Source organism: Archocentrus centrarchus, chromosome 19 (assembly GCF_007364275.1).
Source record: "Archocentrus centrarchus isolate MPI-CPG fArcCen1 chromosome 19, fArcCen1, whole genome shotgun sequence".
In the NCBI taxonomy this organism is placed as follows: Eukaryota; Metazoa; Chordata; class Actinopteri; order Cichliformes; family Cichlidae; genus Archocentrus; species Archocentrus centrarchus.
Genome location: NC_044364.1, coordinates 21,987,211 through 22,009,767, shown reverse-complemented (window position 1 = coordinate 22,009,767; position 22,557 = coordinate 21,987,211). Strand labels below are relative to the sequence as shown.

At 44.0% G+C, this 22,557-nt stretch overlaps 1 protein-coding gene across 3 annotated transcripts; it reads left to right on the top strand.

The window, feature by feature from the left end:
• Positions 1-369: 369 nt before the first annotated feature.
• Positions 370-22,422, top strand: LOC115798885 (protein FAM13A-like). 3 transcript variants are annotated; one of them, XM_030755881.1, is made up of 13 exons: positions 370-387; positions 1,960-2,026; positions 5,616-5,839; positions 8,538-8,865; positions 14,838-14,979; positions 15,101-15,182; positions 16,549-16,609; positions 17,464-17,584; positions 18,221-18,304; positions 18,637-18,732; positions 19,167-19,378; positions 19,938-20,039; positions 20,196-22,422. In XM_030755881.1, the coding sequence occupies exons 3-13, from the start codon at positions 5,626-5,628 to the stop codon at positions 20,317-20,319; spliced, it is 1,566 nt and encodes a 521-aa protein (XP_030611741.1). In that variant the 5' UTR covers positions 370-387; positions 1,960-2,026; positions 5,616-5,625; the 3' UTR covers positions 20,320-22,422. The 3 variants fall into 3 exon arrangements, with proteins under 3 accessions (XP_030611741.1, XP_030611742.1, XP_030611740.1); XM_030755882.1 differs by lacking the exon at positions 370-387 and adding an exon at positions 1,523-1,647 and having other exon boundaries at positions 5,647-5,839; XM_030755880.1 differs by lacking the exons at positions 370-387; positions 1,960-2,026 and having other exon boundaries at positions 4,736-5,839.
• The last annotated feature ends 135 nt before the right edge of the window (positions 22,423-22,557 follow it).

Here is a 22,557-nt window from a genome sequence, read left to right as displayed (position 1 = left end):
CACAACAGTGCATTCAGATCACAATTCTGCTTGCAAACACTGCCAGACATGACAGGCTTTCAAAAAAAAACCAAAAAAAACACGAATATCACAGAAAATAATGTCAAAAAATAAATAAAAAATAAATGTCAAAAATGAAAATAAAATGAGAACGCTTCACGATTTTGCGTGTCATGCTTTGCGCAGTGTGCGCACTGTTCTTATTGTGACACCCCCACCCTTCCTGACGCAGGTCCTGGGTCTGCATTCTGTTCTTTTAGGTCCAGGTCTGAGCTTCATGGGATTGAGGGATTGCTATTCAGAGCAGTGCTCCTCCCTCTTCCTGCTCACATTCACACCTCTCAGGAACCAGCAGGAGGAGAGGATGAAGATCAGTTTCAGGTGAAGGTTTGTACAGGTGTCCTCACACCTAATCTTCCAGCTCTTTATTTGATGCTTCTCTCTGATGACCCCGTCATTTAATAAACCTCCAGCAGTTCATCCTTTAGTTTTTACTGATGTTCTCTCTGCTCCTCTCTGACTTCACTGCTGGCTTTTAGCTCGCTGTGGTAACAAAAAAACTCCTATCAGTGAGATCAGAGACAGAGAAACAGATAACGATTAAACACATGTACGCATCTGTAGTTAAGAGCTGAAAAGAAATGTAAATTCAGCAAAGAATAAAGCAGATATTATTTTCGACAACTGGATTCTACTATGTACGTCACTCCGACGTTTTATGAGCCGGAAGTTTCATACTGAGTTTAAAAGCGCTTGCACAGTTGCCACGTGGCCGCCAGGTGTCACTGTGACAGTGTGCTGCCTGCATCCAGTTTACTCCTCGGGTTGGTGTCCCCTCCTCCGTTTACACGTCTCTACCCTCCGGACAGCTGTCCTGGCTGGAGTTATAGATATTTTCACACTAAATGTGAAGCTCGTTTTATTTTTCTGTCAATTATCGAATATGATCCGCACGACTTACAGCGTTTTTCTACATTTACAGGTTATTCTGAGGTTGGCTCACATATAGTACAAAGTGCACAACAACACACGTAATTAATCCGAGAAATAGCTCGCTCGACTGACATTTTTCCAGTAAAAGTGTCTTTAATTGAAGACAGAGAGAGAGAGAGATAAGATACAAATTAGAAAATAACCTCAAGATTGTTCAGAAACCCTGAACTCTCCTCGCTTTGGGCGAGTTTGGATTTTTTTTAAAAATCACGATTTTCACACCCTGGCTGTGAATAAACACGGGTCCTGGTTCTGAATCATCGCAAGAAGCGGACAAGGCAAGTAAACGAAAACTGATGTAGGTTTTTCTTTGAAAGTTTCACTAGTTGCACATTTATTTATCGGCCGAACGTAACTATAGACTTAAATTACTTTGGAAATAATCACAAAACGGTTTAATAAAGATAATCATTGGTTTCCCATAACAGGTTTAGATCAAATCTAATCTTTTTTTTTCTGGTGAGTCCGCCAAACTGCTGCCAAAAATTTACCGAGCTGTGAATAAACGCAGGGAAAATAAAGCAGGTTTTTCTGTGGAGAGGCTGCAGCCCACCGCAGGCTTCCTGTTTAATAAAATCGGACGACAGTTGCTCTACGACTCTGCAAACACACGAGCAGTTGTCTTTAACTAAACTTACAGGTTTAACTGAGAAGGTAGGATGACATTTGAAGCAGCATTAAAATAAATAAAACATTTTGCGTTTAAGTCCGCTGTTAAATAAAGCAGGTGATCACTGTAGTGACGCAGTTGGGGGCGGGGGGTAACTGCTCCGTCAGGTTATTAGAAACACTGAAAAGTCCCATTCTGATGCTGAACTGCTGCATTTTTTATTATTATTATTATTTTATGTGCAAAATGCAGATTTGTGTCAGCACAAGAGGGGTTTTTATTATGGAGTCAGGCTGGAGCTGCTCTTCTGTTGTTGTAGCCCTGTTCAAAACACGTGTGTGCGTGTGTGTTTGCAGGGCTGCTGATGGGCTCTGATTGGTCACCTGCCGGCTCAGCTTCTCTTCCTTAGATACTCCAAAGATGGTGAGTCTACCACAGAGAGCTTCCTCTCTGAAGAAGCTCTAGATGGATGGTGGGTAGATGACTTGTAAGTGTGCACCTTACCTGGGTACATCTCCATGGTATGAAATCACCACCTAATGACATCATCATTTATCTGCAGCAGCTGTGTCACTTTCATTCTGTTTTGTGTGTGTGACCTCTTCATATTTTCTCTTCCGTTATAAAATCAGCCGCTCAGCTGCCGGCACACTCATCAGTGTGACTGGTCAGATGTTGTAACGCCAGCCTTTCGTTCGTGCTTAGCTTGGGAAACCTATGTTAACTTAGCGAGTAGATAACCAGCTTATCCTGACTGCTCATGCTAGGATAAGTTAGTCCAGATAACGGAGAGATACCCTGGGTATGTTTGACTTGATTTGTAGTGCAGGGCCCAGGTTGGGTTTGCAGCATAAGTCGCCATGGCGAAATACCCCAAAAAGAAGTGACCCACCTGTTTGGATAAGATGAAATCTTGCTTCGTAGTGCAGGTCTCTGGTCTCAGAAACCAGTAACTCAACCTCTGAACTCCTACAAAGAGACAGAGCACCCTCTGAAACACCAAAGCTGCAGTTCCTCTGCCCAGCAGCCCACCGCAGCTAACTGGAGTCCCTGAACTGACTGTGGTTGTACTGTTGGAGCCTTTTCAAGTATTTTTAATGCAATTACCTGACCGATAATATTGCTGGTGTGCGGTTCATTGGACTAACAGACTGTACAAGAAGTGTTGGTGAGTGAAAGCAGCAGGTGTCTGGTTGCGTATGAAGGATATAGGATGAGGGATGCAGGATGAATGATGCAGGAAGAAGGATGAAGGATGGAGGATGGAGGACAAAGGATGGAGGATGCAGGATGAAGGATGCCAGATGCAGGATGGAGGATGAAGGATGGAGGACAAAGGACGAAGGATGGAGGACGAAGGATGAAGGATATAGGATGAAGGATATAGGATGAAGGATGCAGGATGGAAAATGAAGGATGGAGGATGAAAGATGCAGGATGAGGATGCAGGATGGAGGATGAAGGATGCAGGATGAAGGATTAATTCAATTCAATTCAATTTTTCAATTCAATTTTATTTATATAGCGCCAAATCACAACAAACTGTCGCCTCAAGGCGCTTTGTATTGTGGGTAAAGACCCTACAATAATACAGAGAAAACCCAACAGTCAAAACGACCCCCTATGAGCAAGCACTTGGCGACAGTGGGAAGGAAAAACTCCCTTTTAACAGGAAGAAACCTCCAGCAGAACCAGGCTCAGGGAGGGGCAGTCATCTGCTGTGACTGATTGGGCTGAGGGGAGAGAAAGACATGCTGTGGAAGAGAGCCAGAGATTAATATCAATTAATGATTAAATGCAGAGTGGAGTATAAACAAAGTAAATAAGGTGAATGAGAAACAGTGCATTATGTGAACCCCCCAGCAGACTAGGCCTATAGCAGCATAACTAAGGGATGGTTCAGGGTCACCTGATTCAGCCCTAACTATAAGCTTTATCATTAAGGAAAGTTTTAAGCCTAATCTTAAAAATAGAGAGGGTGTCTGTCTCCCGAATCCAAGCTGGAAGCTGGTTCCACAGAAGAGGCGCCTGAAAGCTGAAGGCTCTGCCTCCCATTCTACTCTTAAGTATCCTAGGAACCACAAGTAAGCCAGCAGTCTGAGAGCGAAGTGCTCTATTGGGGTGATATGGTACTATGAGGTCTTTGAGATAAGATGGGGCCTGATTATTCAAGACCTTGTATGTGAGGAGAAGAATTTTAAATTCTATTCTAGATTTAACAGAGAGCCAATGAAGAGAAGCCAATATGGGAGAAATCTGCTCTCTCTTTCTAGTCCCTGTCAGTACTCTAGCTGCAGCATTTTGGATCAGCTGAAGGCTTTTCAGGGAGCTTTTAGGACAGCCTGATAATAATGGATTACAATAGTCCACCCTAGAAGTAATAAATGCATGAATTAGCTTTTCAGCATCACTCTGAGAAAGGATGTTTCTAATTTTAGAAATATTGCGCAAATGCAAAAAAGCGGTCCTACATATTTGTTTAATATGTGCATTGAAGGACATATCCTGGTCAAAAATGACTCCAAGATTTCTCGCAGTGTTACTGGAGGCCAAAGTAATGCCATCCAGAGTAAGTATCTGGTTAGACACCATGTTTCTAAGATTTGTGGGGCCGAGAGGATGAGATTAAGGATGGAGGATGGAGGATGGAGGATGAAGGATGAAGGATATAGGATGAAGGATCCAGGACGGAAGATGAAGGATGCAGGATGGAGGATGGAGGATGCAGGATGGAGGATGGAGGATGCAGGATGGAGGATGGAGGACAAAGGATGAAGGATATAGGATGAAGAATGCAGGATGGAAGATGAAGGATGAAGGATAGAGGATGAAGGATGCAGGATGGAGGATGAAGGATGTAGGATAGAGGATGAAGGATATAGGATGAAGGATGCAGGATGGAGGATGGAGGATGGAGGATGAAGGATGCAGGATGAAGGATGAAGGATGTAGGATAGAGGATGAAGGATATAGGATGAAGGATGGTACAAGAAGAAGAGTTCACAAACGTCCCTCCCTTATATGCAGTATGTGAGGACGGGCTGTGAGTGCATTTACGCTCTTCTCTGAGACATTATATAGATGCAGCATAAAGCGTTTCCATAGAAACGCTGTGCGGACATTTCACTGGATGTTCAGAGGTTAATGTCTGGATGTGTGAGGAGAAGCACGTAACTACTCCTCCTCTTCCTCTTGCTCTTCCTCTCCTGTTTTTATGAATGAGAATTAAACACGTACTCACACACTGTGATGTCAGCAACAAGCCCCTCCCACACTGATGCGGGAGAAACCTCACGATCAGAAAGAGAGAGGCATCCTCGTGTTTTCAGATGTCTCTCACCCACCCATTTCATCCTGAGGGGGAGAGAGAGGACAGACATCCCTCTCCTCCTCCTCTTCCTCCTCCTCCATCCTTCCTCCCTCCTCTCCTCTTCATGAGCCTGAGGATGAGTAATCCAGGCAGGGAGGAAGAGAGAGAGAGCTGCAGCCGGAGTGAGAGAGGGAGGATACAGCATCATCATCATCCGTGAACGTGCAAAAGCAGGGGATGAAAATTCAAACCTCTCCTGCAGGTCTCTCACTGCTGAGCTCAGTCCCACTGGAGCTGGCTAATTCCTGGAGTGGGAGGGACTCAGCTGAATGAATATTTCTGCATGCTGTCGGATGTCCCCTCCACAAGCTAACTGCTGGAGTATGTTTACGTGCTGAAATGTTCACTTGCATGTGGATCGTACCTGACTAATCTCTGGAAGAGCTAGACTAGAGGGAGGCGTGTTTCTCTGGATAATAGCGAGCTAATTCATGGAAGGGAGGCTCACCGACTCAAGCTTTGAACTGTAGGAGAAGACTACTTCCTGAACACTAACCTGCTCTGTGCCTCCACATGTGACATTTCAGAGACCTGGCTAATATCTGGAGTCTTTTTTCTATAACAGTGCCTCACTGCCCTACATATCCCACTAACACACACACACACACTCTCTCCCTGGAATCTGGTTAATTTCTGGACCAGCGTGTCTGGCATGTTCTGTTTCTGCCTGCAGAGCTCCCTGCAGAAGCTCCAGGCTCTGGAGGTGGAGGGGGGGACATCGCTGGGGTCATCCCCAGAGGACAGCCCCCCTCCTATGGGCAGCAAAGAGCAGAGGAACCCCTGTGGTCGGGCCGAGCTCGGAGGGAAGGAGGGGAAGACGCTGGCTCTCTGTCACAGCATCCTTGCAGATGAGAACAGCCCACCAGGTACAAACACCTGTCTGTCTGTCCGTCGGCACCTGTCTGTCTGACATATTAACTCACTGTTGACGTATTTTTGTGTTTCATGGTCATGTTGAAACCGACCTGCAAAGTTGCATCAAAAGCTTAAATTTGTGTGTGTGTGTGTGTGTGTGTGAGAGAGAGAGAGAGAGAGAGAGAGAGAGAAGCAGCAGCTACACGGGGTCTGTATTTATCCGAAGTGACATCACACACACACACACACACACACACACACACACGCCTTTTCCCTCCAGTTTGCCTGCACAGTGAATATTTGCTAAAATCAGTTCAGGCTTTTCTGGTGACGCTGCTTATTTTGCACAGCATGCCTCCCACCACACTCTCTCTGTGTTTGTGTGTTTGGTGGCATGCCACCTCATTGTTTCCCCCTGAGCTTGCTGCTATTTATAGTATCGAACTGTAACACACTCTGCAGCATGTGAGACACACTGACTATGTTAGATTTTCAGGCCTCCTTCGGTTTATTGTTGGCTCTGTATGTGTGGTTCCAGTTTTGTCCCTCTTAATGTGATTTAACATTTTAGTTACATCCCACAAAAATGACCAAGCACATTTAAGGACAGTGGAGATGAAAACAGCTGGCAGGTAACACATTAGCTGATCAACAAAACAGATTTAAAATTGTTGATACAGTATGTGGGATGATTTATGGCCTTTCTGTGTTTGATATCCTTGTTCTTCTACTCTAGTCTAGTCATTTAGGAGATTCTTGAGGTCTTTTTGATCGTCCCATTGGCCAATGAGGAGGCTCTTTGTGGTTATTGGTGGTTCTATTGGGAAATGAAAGGGTTTAAGGAATGTTCCAGGGGGTGATTCATTTACTTGATGAGGAGGTTCGGGTAGCTTATTTAAGTGGGCATTTGAACTCTAAGGGCAGTTATCAGAAGTTCTATTAGTCAAAGACTACTCTATGGACACTACATTGTTCTATTGGTTACCCAGAGGTTGTATTAGAACTGTAGGTGGTCCAAATAGCTACTGAGGAGGGCTTTCTGGTGCTTCTTTAGGCACTTCTAGCTCTTATTTAGGTGATTCTTGAGGTCCTTCAGGTGGATCTGTCTGAGGTGGCTTGTGAGGTCCTTTGAGTGTTTTAATTTAATTACATTTTATTTATATCACACCAAATCACAACAAACAGGTGATTTATATTGTAAGGTAAAGCCCCTACAATAATACAGAGAAAACACAGCAATCAAAATGAACCCCTATGAACAACCAATTGGCACCACTGGGAAGGAAAAACTCCTTTTAATGGGAAGAAACCTCTGGCAGAACCAGACTTACTGAGGGGCAGTCATCTGCCATGACTGGTTGGGGCTAAGTGGATAGCGACACGACAAAAGCCAACCCTAACTATGAGCCTTATCAAAAAGGAAACTTTTAAGCCTAAACTTAAAAATAGAGAGGGTGTCTGTCTACCAAATCTAGACTGGAAGCTGGTTGCACAAAAGAGGGGCCTGAAAGCTGAAGGCTCTGCCTCCCACTCTACTTTTAAATGCCCTAGGAATTCTCTATAGATAATTAAGGACGTTTTAGTGGTAAGTAAAGAGGTTTAACTGCTCCTTTTTGCTTGCTCTAGTGCTCATGGGTTTTCTGGTGGAAAGTGAGATGTTTCTAAGAGTTTTTTCAGTTATTTTTTAAAGGGTTCTTTAAGTGGCTCATGTTGAAAATGGAGAGATTCTTAAGGATCTAAAGCTTATTAAGGGTGCTGCAGGGGTTCCCACATAAGGACTCATTCTCTGCACTTAACACATCTTACTAAGTTTTAGGAATTTTTGATTCTAGTGGTCCTTGCAGGGGCTTAAAATGCCTTTGGAGGTCCTTTACCATTATGGTTGAATGGTTAAATGGCTTTCCATTGACTGCACAGTGGTGATCAGCAGGGATTGAGTGGTGATGTTATTGTATTCAATATTTTTCAGACCAGTGAGTCACCAGGACATCAAACAACACCTTGCTGTTGGTGTGAAATCTGTGGTTTGGTTTAACAGGAATTTCAGAGGGACAGAAGTTTGTTTCTACTGTTTGACGAGTCCTTTGGTTTTCTGAGAGGACATGTTTGTCTCACCCTGATTCATCCAGAGTTTGGATGTTCACCACTTCCTGTCCTGACTCATCAGCTCTGAGCTCTAAACACAAAAACAAACTTGTGCTGTTAAAGATTCACTTCCTGTCCGTCAACCAGCACCAACCAAACAAATTCTGAATCAATGATTGGTGCTGCACTGAGGTGATTCAGTGTCACAAGGGGGGGACCTTATGGCGGTGGAGCACTGGGTCGTGGCATAAGTGAGGCAAGGCTGTCACTCCCAGCTCAGTTTTCTATATCCAGTGTTCTGCTGAGAGGAGGCGTGTTCCTAATCAGGTCGTTTTTAGTACATACACAAACAAAATACATAAAATGAAAGCAAGTGAAAACTAAAGGAGACAGCAGCTGTCAAAAAAGCCTGTCCATGCAAGCTGCATAGAACTGAACAGGAATTAACTGCTGTCTGCTGGCTGATGCATCTCTGATAAAGCAGAAAAATGCTGTTTTTGGCCACCGGCTGCCGTATGAACAAACCATCGGTCACATCAGTGTTTCTAGGAGAGCTTTAAGCTGCTGACTGTGTTTGTTACCAAGTTTAACAAACTGTTTGATTTGTGCTTTGTGTGTCTGCAGAGCTGCTGACAGTCCTGACCAGACCATCACAATCCCCCAGACACCCGCCACTAACCGCCATCCACCCCGGCCAGCAGCCCCCGACCCCTGACGGAGTGCCGCCCCCGAGCCCTCACCACTCTCCCTACTCTCCTCAGAGGAGCAGTCCTGGAGGTGAAGGAGGAGGAGGACATGGTTCAGAAGGAGGTGGAGGAGGTGGAGCTCTCCTCCAGCTGCTGGCAGGAGGCCCCAGCCCCCTGCCCTCCCCCCGGTGCTCCAGTCCCTGCCAGAGGTTCAACTCGGACCCAGACACTGCACCATCTCCACCCTGCAGCCAGCAGTATATACTGTGAGCCTCACTTGCCAGGTTACCTCGCCCCTTTACCCTCCACCCCCACTTTAACCTGCCTGTTCACCCCCCCCAATTACACACACACACACACACACACACACACACACACACACACACACACACACACTTTAACCTGCTTGTTTACCTGCCCCTTTAACCCACCCCTTGTGAATACTCATGTGGATCTAGATTGGTTTCTGCTTGATCCTGATAGAGCTTTTAGATTTGGGTCTGAGTTTGAGACTTGATGGTCTTCACTTTAGACATGGGTCCAGAATTGACTTTTGTCCTTGATTTCAAGGATTCAAGGATTCTTTGTTGTCATTCGCATCACATTTGCATGCAGTGGAACAAAATTCTGGCCTCGGGTCCCTGTGTTGCCCATGTAATATTTATGACAGTTCAAGTAATTTAAAGAAGAAAAAATATAAGTAACAATAATATAAAGAAAATATATACACATATAAATATATACACATTGCAATATATTTTTTTCATAAACAAGCAAACAAATTGCTCCTGCTTTTCCACACATGCTAATCCATATCTTGGCACACTAGAACTGGACCTTGTTGGTCCTGACTTTAGATTAAATTTGACTTTTGATCTGGATTTGGGATTTGTTCGTTTTCGTGTCCTTTCAGGCTGGTTGAAGCTATTTTTTCCAACCTTTGCTGTTCAGCTCCAAAAACATCCTGTCACATGATTTCTGGGGCGAATGGGAATGCTTTGGATCAAATCTGGTTAGAGTGCAGTCGGTCCCGATGAAGTGATTTGTGTTTGACCTCGATGTGTCTGCTACATTAATGCGGCTTATATAATCCATCCTTCATCATCTTCTATTTTCTGACCCACAGCCTGAAGCTGGAGGCCAAAATGTGTTTGTGACCCAGTTTTTGGTCACTCTCCTTCCTGTCCTCCGTCTTTGTTATTTACTGAAGAAAAGCACCAACAGTCGCTCTGCAGCTACTTCCTGTCTCTGTGTCTTTGTCTCCTGTTCGTCCTCACTGCTCTTCATGAAGAATAAGACTGGTTATAATCTGGATAGTTCACACGTTGAGGCTCAGAACAGAAGCCAGTGTGTGTGTGTGTGTGTGTGTATGTGTGTGTGTGTGTGTGTGTGTGTCTCAAATCCTGCTTGTCTCTAAAAATGTAGCGTAAACTGAGGGCAGCCTCACTAATTAATACAATTAAATGTCTTTCATAAATATACAAAGAAATTTCTGGCAGTGGGACACATTTAAATCTGTGGATTCGTGTCTGAGGTCAGTTGCATTGACTCCAGCTGTTGTTTTACCTGATATTAAACTGGATGGCCTGCTCTTCTCACACAGGGAAGAGACAGAAAAACTGTAAACTAACACTGAGCCAATGTTTTTGTGGCTCTCGCGCTCCATCCTCCAGCAGGTGAGGGAGCAGCAGTGGACTAACTCTGGGTTCTGCTAGAGAAAGGCAACTTTCCAAACACTTATCCACTGGACTCTCTCAATTAAAAGCATGATCTGATGTCTGCATGTTGGTGTTGTTCCTACAACATCGTAACTAATGTTCCAGGATGGTCAGTGATCGCTGGTACAACGTCATAGCTTTGTGTTTTTTAGAAAAAAGCCAGATCAATGCTAAATATTTTACCTAAACCTTAAAGATGGAGTGAAACTAGTGTCAGCTGTGATGATTTAGACAAAGAGCACATGTTGGGCAGTAGATGATGGCAAAATTATGGTTTAGCTGTGTTGGTGCGTGGGCAGCGGGTCTGCCTGCAGAGCACATCTGTTGTCAGATGGTAAATGGACTAGTGCTTATATAGCACTTTTCTACTCTAGCTGAGCACATTTTTAGCACTCAAGGTGCTTTATAAAACACTTTTGCATTTACCCATTCACACACACATTCATAGTCCGATGAGAGCAACTTGAGGTTCCGTATTTTGCCCAAGGATACTTTGGCATGCAGACGTACACAGTGGCGCCATCTCCAAGATGGCGCCACTGTGTACGGCCTGCCGTCAGCTGTTCTGTGTATTGTTTGCTGTCGCTCTGTTCCTGGTAGTCATCTGCCCAGATGTCTCCGCTTTGATCACCTACGATCGGCAGACACTTCTAAACCTCCAGTTTGTTTTGGTACCAGCATATACTGTAAAGAAAAACTCAACGATTTTTCCTCCACACCTATCGGATGTACCTGAGAATTTGCGCCGGCTGCCCAGTGCTCCGGTCCCCAACAAACGCCACAGGAGACGCGGAAAGCGGGGAGGTATCGCGGTGCGGGTCAAAACTTACCTGAGACTCCTAGGTTTGTCTGTTCATTACCCCCTGGATGGTGGTCTTTGCCGCCTCAAGGCTGTTGGGCTGCCTGTGGATTTCGGGCGTCGCTGGATCAGGCCGATTGTCCCACCTGTCATCCTGGAGACTCGGCGTCCCTCGTCCTGGCGCAGGATGCGGGATCGTGGAGGCGGCGTAAACCATGCTAACCTTCGCCTGTTGAAGCGGGCCCCGGCCTCAGCTAACAAGGATCTGGACATCCGAATGGCCCTACTAAATGCTAGATCGTTAGCCAACAAAACTTTCCTTCTCAATGACTTTTTCATCGCACAGCAGTTGGATTTTATGTTTGTGACTGAGACGTGGCTTCATGCTGGTGAGTCTGCACCTTTTTCCGAACTTTTACCTCCCGGCTGTTCTTTCTTCAGCTCCCCGCGGATCTCTGGAAAAGGTGGAGGACTTGCTTCAATATTTAAATGCAGTTTTCGCTGTCGTCAGGTCTCGGCAGACCTGTACGCCAGCTTTGAACTGCAGCTGTTGGAGATAAACTCTTCCCCCTCGGTGCTCTGCGCGGTGATTTACCGACCACCGAAGTGCACGAAGGACTTCATTGGTGACTTTGCTGACTTGCTGACGGGTCTCATACTAAAATATGACCGTATTTTAATTGTTGGCGACTTTAATATTCATGTGTGTTGTGAGAGTGGTCCACTGGTTAAAGAATTTGCCTCGCTTATTGACTCTTTTAACTTAACACAACTCGTGTGTGGTCCCACTCATGAAAAAGGTCACACACTGGATCTGGTGCTGTCTTATGGACTTAGAGTCTGCATCACAGGGATACGTGACTGTGGTATATCGGACCATTTTCCTGTTTTATTTACAGCAGCGCTCCCCAGCTCTGGGATAAATAGAGTATCCTCTACACGTCGTGTGCGCTTGGTTAACTCTTCATGCGCTGCTGATTTTGCAGCTGCTTTTAAAAACTCTGACTTAAGCAATTTGGATTTTTGCTTGAGCCTGAATACCGAGGACTTCACTAACTCTTTTATATCTGCTTGCACTGCTGTACTGGACTGTATTGCCCCTTTTACAACCAAACGCACCAAACCTTCCTCCCAGCCCTGGCTGGATGAGACAACCCGCGCTCTCAGACGTGAGTGCAGACGCGCTGAGAGAAGGTGGAAAAAGGATAAGCTCCATGTCTCCTTAGAGATCCTGCGTAACTGTTTATTGAAATACCAGAAAGCAGTAAAATATGCAAAGTCTGCTTATTTCTCTAACATTGTTTCAAGTAACAGTCACAGGCCTCATTTTCTTTTTAGTGTTTTTAATTCACTCGCTGATCCTCGCTGTAATGTGAACCAAGCGAAGGTCTGTCCTGCACTGTGCGAAAACTTTAAGAAATTTTTTGTGGAAAAAATTTCTGCCCTCAGGCCTTCATCACCTCAGCCTGAAACAGACTCATCTGCACCTCCTCCCAGCAGAGCTGTCTTTGAGCAGTTTGAGCCTGTCACACTCTCCACACTAAAGGAGGTGATTCACAATATGAGACCTGTAAACTCTCCCACAGACTGTGTTCCGTCTCGCCTTTTTAAAGAGGCTTTTGATTCAGTGGGACCAACTATCCTCGCTCTGATTAACAGTGCGCTTGCATCTGGTTGTGTTCCAGCTGCCTTTAAACATGCAGTTGTACAGCCTCTAATCAAGAAGAAGAACCTTGACCCTGATGTTCTTTCAAATTACAGACCAATTTCTAAATTACCATTTTTATCCAAGGTTCTTGAAAAAGTTGTTTTTAAGCAACTTCAAGCATTTTTAAGTGAACATGGAATGTGGGAAAAGTTTCAGTCAGGTTTTAGAATGCGTCACAGCACAGAGACGGCTCTTTTAAGAGTTTTTAACGATCTGCTTTTAACTGTGGACTCTGGTAGTCCTGCAGTTTTAGTACTTCTAGATCTGTCAGCTGCCTTTGACACTGTGGACCACGAGATCCTTCTATCCCGCCTAGAACATGAAATTGGCATTAAAGGCACGGTTCTGACTTGGTTCAGATCTTATCTTACTGATAGAAGTTTCTCTGTCCATCTAGGAAACTGTTTTTCTACCACAGCAAAGCTTTCTTGTGGAGTGCCTCAGGGGTCCATTCTGGGCCCAATTCTTTTCTCATTGTATATGTTGCCTCTAGGGTCGATTTTTAGGAAACATAATATTTGTTTCCACTGTTTTGCTGACGACATCCAGGTGTATATGCCCATCAAACTGAACAGCAGAGATCCATGGGAACCCCTGCTGAACTGTCTAAGTGACATCAAGTCCTGGATGAGAAACAATTTCCTAAATCTTAATGAAAGCAAAACCGAGGTCATATGCTTTGGTAAATTTGACCCCTCAAGCTACTCCTCTGGCACTCCGAGTCATTTGGCTCCTCACTGTCGTGATGCTGTGAAAAATCTGGGTGTCATTTTAGATAGTAGTTTTAAAATGGAGAAGCAAGTAAGTGCTGTTACCAAAATCAGTTTTTACCAACTCAGAGTCATTGCCAAGGTAAAACCTTATCTCCCACAGCAGGACCTGGAAAAAGTTATTCATGCTTTTATTACTTCCCGCCTGGACTACTGTAATTCTCTGTACTTTGGCATAGATCAATCATCTGTGCGCCGCCTGCAGGTAGTCCAGAATGCGGCAGCTCGTCTTTTAACCGGTTTAAAAAAGCATGAACACATTACCCCAGTCCTGTCATCCCTTCACTGGCTCCCTGTCCGTTTTAGAATCGATTTTAAGATTTTATTGCTTACTTTTAAAGCCTTAAACGGACTGGCACCTTTGTATCTGTCTGAGCTGCTTCACTGTCACACCCCTGTAAGAGCTCTGAGGTTATCGAACCAGCTGCTCTTACAGAGGCCTAAAACTAGACTAAAACAGAGAGGTGATCGAGCTTTTGCAGCAGCAGCACCAAAGCTATGGAACGATCTACCTCTCCATATCCGCACAGCTCAGACGATACACACATTTAAATCTCTATTAAAAACACATTTCTTTTCCTTGGCATTTGGCTGCAGTGCTACCTCCTTTTAGATGATTGTTTTATGGTATTTTATGGTACTTGTTTTAAACGTTTTAATTTTTAATTTTCTTATGTTATTTATTGTTCTTAATGTTTTTATTTATTTATTTTTATTTTATTATTTTATTTATTTATTTATATATTTTTATTTTTATTTAGTATAGTCCTTGGGGTTACAGATCTTGTACAGCACTTTGGTCAACGTCGTTGTTTTAAATGTGCTTTATAAATAAACTTGACTTGACTTGACTTGACTTGACTGGAGGAGCCAGGAATTGAACCACCAACCTTCCAATTAGTAGATGACCTGCTCTACCTCCTGAACCACAGCCAGGAGGGTGGGCAGTGTCAGAAACGTGGTACATGTGGTCTGTGCAAACAGTTTCAGTTATTTCACTTCACTTTTTTTATATAGGGTCAAAACATTACAGCAGTCGTCTCATAGTGCTTTTTAAAGATCCTACAGTAACGGAGAACTGCAGCAGAACACAGATTTATAATTTGTTGAAAACTAGTTAGCATGAATGAGCCTGAACATATGAATCCACATATAAAGGGCATCTTTAGAGCCACAGCAGTGGATAGATAAAATATCTGCCTGCAGGAGCTGAATCTGAAATTTTGCCTGTGTTTGTGTTCAGGTGTCGGGGTTGGGGAGACAGGACGCAGGACTCTGAGGACAAGTGTCCCCCCTCCATTCCCTTCCTCACCAGACAGATTCAGACCCTAAAGAAGAAGGTTCGCAGGTTTGACGATCAGTTCGAGCACGACATGAACTACAAGGTAAATCCAGGAGGGGGCACCGTAAACATAACATTATAAACTTTTTTTGTGATGGTGATTTCTGCTGTTCGGAGTTTTGAACTGACTGGAGTTTTAATCATTCTAATTTCTTCTGTTTCAGCCGTCCCATAACGATAAGTACTCGAACCCTGAGATGGTCCGAGTGATGAGTGAACTAGCGAAGGCTCGCAAGCAGCTCAAAGGTGAAACCATCACAGTGACTGTACTGTGTGTCTGTGAAATGATTCTCCAAAAGCATCAACCCGTTCTCCCTCCGAGTCACCACAGAGATCATTTATTAATGTTGAATGAAATTTAGATGTCCAGTAGCTTGCAGAAAAACCAACAAATACAGATGCAAATGAGAGCAGCAGAGTCATGTTTTAACTACTGGATTGTGAGAAACTACAACAGTCAGTGTCTCTGTCTCCCCTTCGGTGTAGCATTGAAGAGCTGTGTGGCGCAGGGAGACAAAAGATTTCCTCAGTCTGTCAGTGGTGCAGGAGAGTGACAGCAATCTGTTACTGAACAAGCTCCTCTGCCTCAGGAATGCAGCGTGCAGAAGATGCTGATTGTTGTGATGGACAGCAGTTTATTGAGGGTTCTCCTGTCCATCACTGATGTAAGAGGCACCAGCTCCATGCCAACCACAGAGCCTGCCAACTGTCCAGTCCCACTTCTCCCCAGCAAACAACCATATACAAGAGAATGCTAGCAACTGCTGATTGGAAGAACATCAGCAGGAGTTTGCTGCAGATGTTGAGTGACCTCAGCCTTCTCAAAAAACACACTGTAAAGCGCACCAGTCCAGTTTGTCCAGTTGTGCCTTCATGTACTCAATCTACCATCAATCTACCATCCCCATGCTACCAATCATGGGGATTGGTAGCATAGTGGGCCTTGGCCCTGGAAGTCCACCGCCATCTCCTTGGTCTTAGAGCTTTAGGTGGTTTGCCTAAGACCATTTCACACAGACCTCCACCAGGCTCCTGTACTGCACAACCGCAGTGTGTTCTGGAAACTTCTGCATGTGCCATGAGTCCAAACTGTATTTGAAGTCCAAAGTGTAGAGGGTGAACAAGACCAGGGCAAGCACCATCCTCTGAGACGCTGCATCAGGACCGCTTTTTGGTCCTGATGTGTTTCTAGTTTGGGAATGATGCTGGTCTGGATTTGTTGTATTTAGCACTACAGCTGATGCTTGTGGTCAAACTGTGGCCAGGTACATCTACACAAAAAAGTCAGAGAGAGCGCGTCCTCGGAAAAAGACGGATGTCTCTGTTGGAGCTCATAATTTTCACTGCCTTCACTGGAAGAGTCCAACAAACAAAATTCTGCCCAGCTTTGAGTGTTTCTCACTAAAATTAGGATGGATGAGAATTTATTAGTCTACAGCTAAAGCTTGAGGTGATCAGAGGTTCTGCAGCAAGTCGTGGATGGATGGATGGATGGATGGATGGATGGTTTAAAGATCGTTTAAACTACACCTGTCTTCACTGTGAGCTACATAGTTCATGTGTGTCTTACTTTGTGGTGCATCAGTAATGTGTGATTGTGTTTCTTCTGCAGAGCTCAGACTCAGGCAGTCGGTGTTTGAGTCGAAGGAGCAGGAAAACACAGACGTCTGCAGGTAATCCCCCGCCCAATAAGATATGTGCTGACAGAGTTTCAGCAAGTCAGTGAACAGAAAGGGTTAGCTTTATATTTTATTAAAGTTTGTTGTGCACAGCGTTATTGTAGCACATTTCTCAGAGAGCCACACCAGCAAAAACACAAACCCAACAAAAAGCTCGATAAGATTCGTCCTGTTTGTAAAACACTCGTCTGTAAGCTGACTGTAACAGTGAAGTCACCCATTAGCTCTGCAGTTAGCATTTTAGCCTCCACCATGTTGGTCTGCATCCACAGAGTGTATGGGAGCATAACACACAGACTGATATCTGCTAATCAGTGCTCAGTACCATCTAAGTAAAATCCCAGAATTTCACTCAGCAAACTGGAGCTCAGCCTTCTTGTACTGTCTGTTAGTCCAATGAAGCGCACAGCAGCCGTATTATTGGTCAGATAATTGCATTAAAAAAGTTCCAAAAGGCTTCAACAGCACAGAGACGAGAGGTTCAGTTCAGACTCCAGTTAGCTGAGGTGTAGCCTAGCAGACAACTAGCAGCTACAAACGCCTGTGTCACCATCCATCTGTCAGTCAAAGAGGCCACACCCCTAATAATGCAAACTTTAAGTCTTAATATAAACTGGTAAGTTATAGAAACATCCTCCCCCTATACACCTGTTATGAAGGGGGAAATTAGCTGCAGAAACCAAAGCAGTTTCTGTATTAGGCTGTAAACATTATGTTTTAACATGGGAGTCTATGAGAACTGACTCACTGTGGCGCCTCTCCTGGACTGCAGAGGAACTGCAGCTGTGGTTCTTCATTGCACCATCATTGACCCCTGCATATAAATGAGTTGTGATTGTATCCTGCAGGTATAGCATGGGGCAGCAGGGGGTGTCGGAGTACAAACCAGCTCTGGAGGAAACAGTGGAGTCCCTGTTTCGACGGCTGAGAGAGAAGAGGCAGGCTCTGGATCTCCCCGATAACATGAAGGTCAGTGTTCTTTGTTTTGCTGCCCAGCACATATTTATGAGAAAATCTACATTTTTAAGACAAGTAACAGTCACACAAATTTATTTGAAATAAATCAATTACACCTCGCCCTTGTCACACCTGTACGGGCTGAAGGCTTAGAAGCCCCCAGTCCACAGACCCAGCCCTGGCGTTGTGGTTAGCATGATTGTCTTGCAGCAAGAAGGTTCCTGGGTTTGAATCCAACATCTGGCCTTTCTGTGTGGAGTTTGCATGTTCGCCCTGTGTCTGCTTGGGCTCTCTCTGGTTACTCGGGCTTCCTCCCACACTCCAAAGACATGCAGTTAATGGGTTTTGGTTACCTGGTGATTCTAAATTACTCATAGGTGTGAGTGTGACTGGTTGTCTGCCTTTGTGTATTAGCCCGGTGAGAGGCTGGCGACCTGTCCAGGTGTACCCTGCCTCTTGCCCTATGGCAGCTGGGATAGGCTCCAGCCCCCTTGTGACCCTGAATTAGATAAATGGAAGAAAATGGATGGATAAATTAATCACAGTTTGAATATTCAGTTATCATGAAGAACTCTGGCTTTAAGCCATCTTTAGCGTGGACCTGCAGACTTTAGTTAAGAGCTTCTGTGTGTGAATGTATGTGTGCAGGAGATGACTCAGGCTCAGATGGTGTTGGAGAAAATCACTCTGCAGAAATGTCTGCTGTACTTCGAGAGTCTGCACGGCCGGCCGGTGAGTCCTCAGCACTCTGTAGGTTCCCCCAAGCTGACTCTGGAGGTTTTACTCTTGAGTCTCGACTGCACTTGTGTAGTTTCTTTAATTTGCTGTAATGAGTCACATCCCATTCATTTCTAGCTCCATTTGTTTGATTCTTGGACTGCACAAGAGCAGCTTTGCATTGTTCAGATTTATTCTTTCTTATGCTGGGCCTTGGTGCAGCCCATCAGTTCATCCCCTGTCTGAAATAAGCTGTTTTATCTGATATCTGTTCAGTGGTTGTTTACTGATCAGATGTTCTTATTGAGACAGAGTTTGTCGTCTCTCATTTGTTTTTTTCCTCTCAGAGAACGAAGCAGGAGAAGAACCTGGTGAAGCCTCTTTACGACCGATACCAGATGATCAAACATTTACTGTGTGTCAGCCCCACCATCAGCACTATAGTAAGAAACATACACAGATACTATAGACAACATCTTTTCTGTTTAAGTAGAAAAGTCTGCAGAATATTAAGAATGTGAGGAGCTTTGGGCATGTAAATAAATTAAACAAAGTGTTCTAGAAGAGTGAAAAAGTTACATCAGAGAAAAACAAAACTGCATCATCTGCACAGAAAAGTGTGAAACATCCAGAAATAAAGACCATTAACTCCCACTCCTCCATCATCCTACATCATCCCCTCGTGGTGACCCTCCTGTGCTGCCACCTTCAGGACAAATTCACTCACTCTTGGCTCTACTAGAAGTAAAAACTGGAGAGAAAGCTCAGCTTTTGTAGAGCAAAATGATTTTACATAAGAAAAAGAAAATCCTGATGATGTAAGAATACAAGGATAATTAGAAAAAAATCCAGGCTTCTGTCTGTTTCTGTGTCTCAGGAGGAAGAGGATGGTTCTGATGAAGACTCCATGAGTTCAATGGCAGTTGACGAGCTTCCCGTCCCGCCTCCTCGTAGAGCGGCCCGGTCGGCACCCGGCGAGGAGGACAGCGACCGAGACAGTGACCCGGCCTTCGTGTCACCGTTAGACGAGGTGAAAGCCGTCCGTCAGCAAGCTGCTCTCACCACGGCGAACCTGCACGAAGCCTCCAGGTGAGTGAAAAGTTATACATGGTGCAACATTTAACCATCAGTGACCTGAGTCAGTGCAAACTTCAACTTTTAGACAAAAGCTGGAGGCAATGATAAATCCATGTACATCCCACCAAATCTGACCATAAACCTCAACTGTGCAGCCTGCAGTTACTAACAGGAGTTTTTACCCAGCTGTCAGCAGTTCATAACTCATCACAGTGAAGATTAAACACAAAACACTTTTCGTAACATGTTTGAATCCTCGTCTGCAGCTGATGCACATTCAAACCTCACAGTATGTTTTGGACAAACCTCAGAAGGCTGTTCTTGTCATCATGAGTTTATGGACTCAGTCTCTGGTTTCAGGTGTGATTGAATAAAACATGAAGTTCCTTTTGGAAACGCTGGAGTCACAAAGGAGCAGGAAGCGGATGATGCTGATTGCTGAATCAACTACGCACACCTTTTTTTTCCTGTGCAGTAAATCGCTGGCCAAGCAGTTTTCAGACGGTTTGGTTTTCTTTTTATTGGTGAGGAAATGTTCGCAGGTTAACCTCCCTGTCCTGTGTGCATCCAGGGCTCAGCTGCTGGACTGTCTGCGGGAGACAAGAGCAGAGAAGAAAATGAGGCGTAAAGTCCTGAAGGAGTTCGAGGACGAGTTTTACCGACAGACTGGGAGGTGAGTGCAAACTTTATTAACAACAGAAGCTTTTAATGCTGCAGCAGTTTGTTTTATTTAATGACGATATGAAGCGTAGTGGAGTGCGCAGTAAACACGTCAGAAACTCCAGTTGATTCACTCCTGTCTTTCATGTGATTTTTGCATGTCGGACAGAATCTGCCAAAAAGAGGATCGAACGCCGATGAAGGAGGAGTATCAAGAGTACAAACAGCTGAAAGCCAAACTGCGTCTGCTGGAAGTCCTCCTCAGCAAACAGGAAGTCACCCAAAACATGTGAGGAAACGGGAACCAACACGAGTGTCCTCCTTCCTCTCCAACCTGAACAGACTGTAGAGTTAAAGAGCGCAGCTAGCATCTTCATTCCTCTGGACCGCTGCATTCCCTCCAGTCTGGAGGGAAACTCATGATCATTCCTTCAGTTTCTGACACGTTTCGCATTTTTATACAAACTAAATGTGTTTGACTCCAAGTGAAAGCACTTTAATCTGTTGGTGGTGGAGGACGATTGAGATGCCTCTTTTTATTTTCAGACTGAACCTTCCTGCCAAAAGTTCAAATGAAGCTAAAACCCACAAACTGCAGTTTGTGTCCTTTTAAAGATCTGAAAAAAAAACCTCAAAAAGCAATAAGATCAAAAGGTAGAAAAATCGAGACGGAGCCTCACACTAAAACATACGACACGGGCTCATTCAGCAAAAACCAACCAAAAAACTCAAAGTTATGTTTGGCATCACATGAGCAACAGTCTGAAATTCAAGTTAAGAAAACTAAAAATGCAGCTGTTTGTTTTGAAGGGGCCTCAGTGCACGAGACTAAAATTATTTTTTTTATTTTTTGCTAGTTTTGCCTTTAGATGATGGCAGTGGGCTGGAAGAGATTAACACTGGAAGACAAAGCAAATCCTGAGTAGCTCCACTTGGAAATCTAAACTATTATTAATGTAATCACTTATTACATTAATATTAAGTTCAGTTCATTTGATGCTGAAAAATAAAATGTGAATTCAACACGAGCTGCTTCCTGTTAAAAAAAAAAAATCATTCTGATCAAGAAATGATCTGGATTCACATCCATCTGTCTGGACATCCGATGGTTAAAAATCTCGTCTATAAGTCTTTCAGCATGACCGCACCCCTGATCGATTTATTACTCCAGATCCAAGAAAATTTTCAGTTTTCACATTTGTTACATTAGAGCATTTTATGAGGAGCTACAAACCAAAGCTCCATTCAGAAGTGGAGGGTTTCATGGCGGCACAGAACACCGGCTTTGGAGTGACTTCTTTTATTATTCAGTTCTTTTGTTTGGAGTTTGGCCTTTTTGTTCTCATGAGTGAGGGACACCCAAACTACCCAAAACCCGTCTGTGTCACAGCGTTAATAACCACATGTTAGGAACGTGACGTTCTAAAAAGATCGAGCACTGTCATTTTTGGTGAGGTCACACTCAATTTTCTCATTGAACTAATTTTTTTATTTTATTTTTTGCTGGTAACAAACCAGTTTCATCGACTTTGTGTAACCAATAAAACTGCTTCCAGGATCAGAAATAAAATGTTTAATGTCACTTTATTTGAAGCAGGACATGAAGGACGTTCAGGGCTCAGAGACTTTAGTGCGAGTGCAGATCAGGGAGGGATGCATCTGTACATGTATTTATATCAGAGCACTTTATGTTGAAAACGGGACATTTTTTCAGGCTGATGTAAAGCAGAAATGTGTAATGAGAGGTCGCTGCTAATGCAGTTTTCTCATTTGGAGATGGATCAAAGTGCGGTCAGATAGCTGCTCTGCAGATGAGCCCCTGTGAATGTGTGAGCTGTAGAAAAGGGCTTTGAGATCCTGCAGGGCAAGTAGCTGAAAACTGAAGTGCTCTTTCCACTAATTTGTAGAGTCTTTAATGTCAGAAGAAAACAGTAGAATAAAAACCCCGACCTGCCTGTGTTTGTGCTGTGGAAACTGTCCGAACAACCCGAGCAAAAAGCTTCCTGATGGTTTGCACGTTAAAATCTCTCAGCATTTCTAGGATTTAAGGTCAGTATAACAAACAGAATCCAGCCTGCCACGACTTTTCTACGCCACCCTGTTGTCTTCTAAAAACTTCTATCTCCTCAAATGTGTGAGATGTTCCGTGTTTTCCTGACTTTAATGAATCGTGAATCGTGTTGGTGTTTTATTATGAAGCAAAATCCTGAAGCTTAAAGTCCTGCTGAGGTTAAACCTTCTGCTGGTTTCCTGTTCTGAATGCTGAGTGCACGTTGATGTTTTGACCTTATTCATGCTTGACCGTTATACACAGACTCTGATGATGAATTCTGTCCCTGTGTTGTGCAATTCTGGTTTGCCTGAAAAATCTCTATACACACAAATATTTAATAAATATTTTTGATACTAACAGGATTTTGTCAGTTTTATCTGGTTAAAATCAGAATGTTTGTGGTGATTACTCTTCATCTCTTATAAAATGATACCAAACTCTCACATAGAATATTTTAAATGGTTTATTTGCCTTTAAC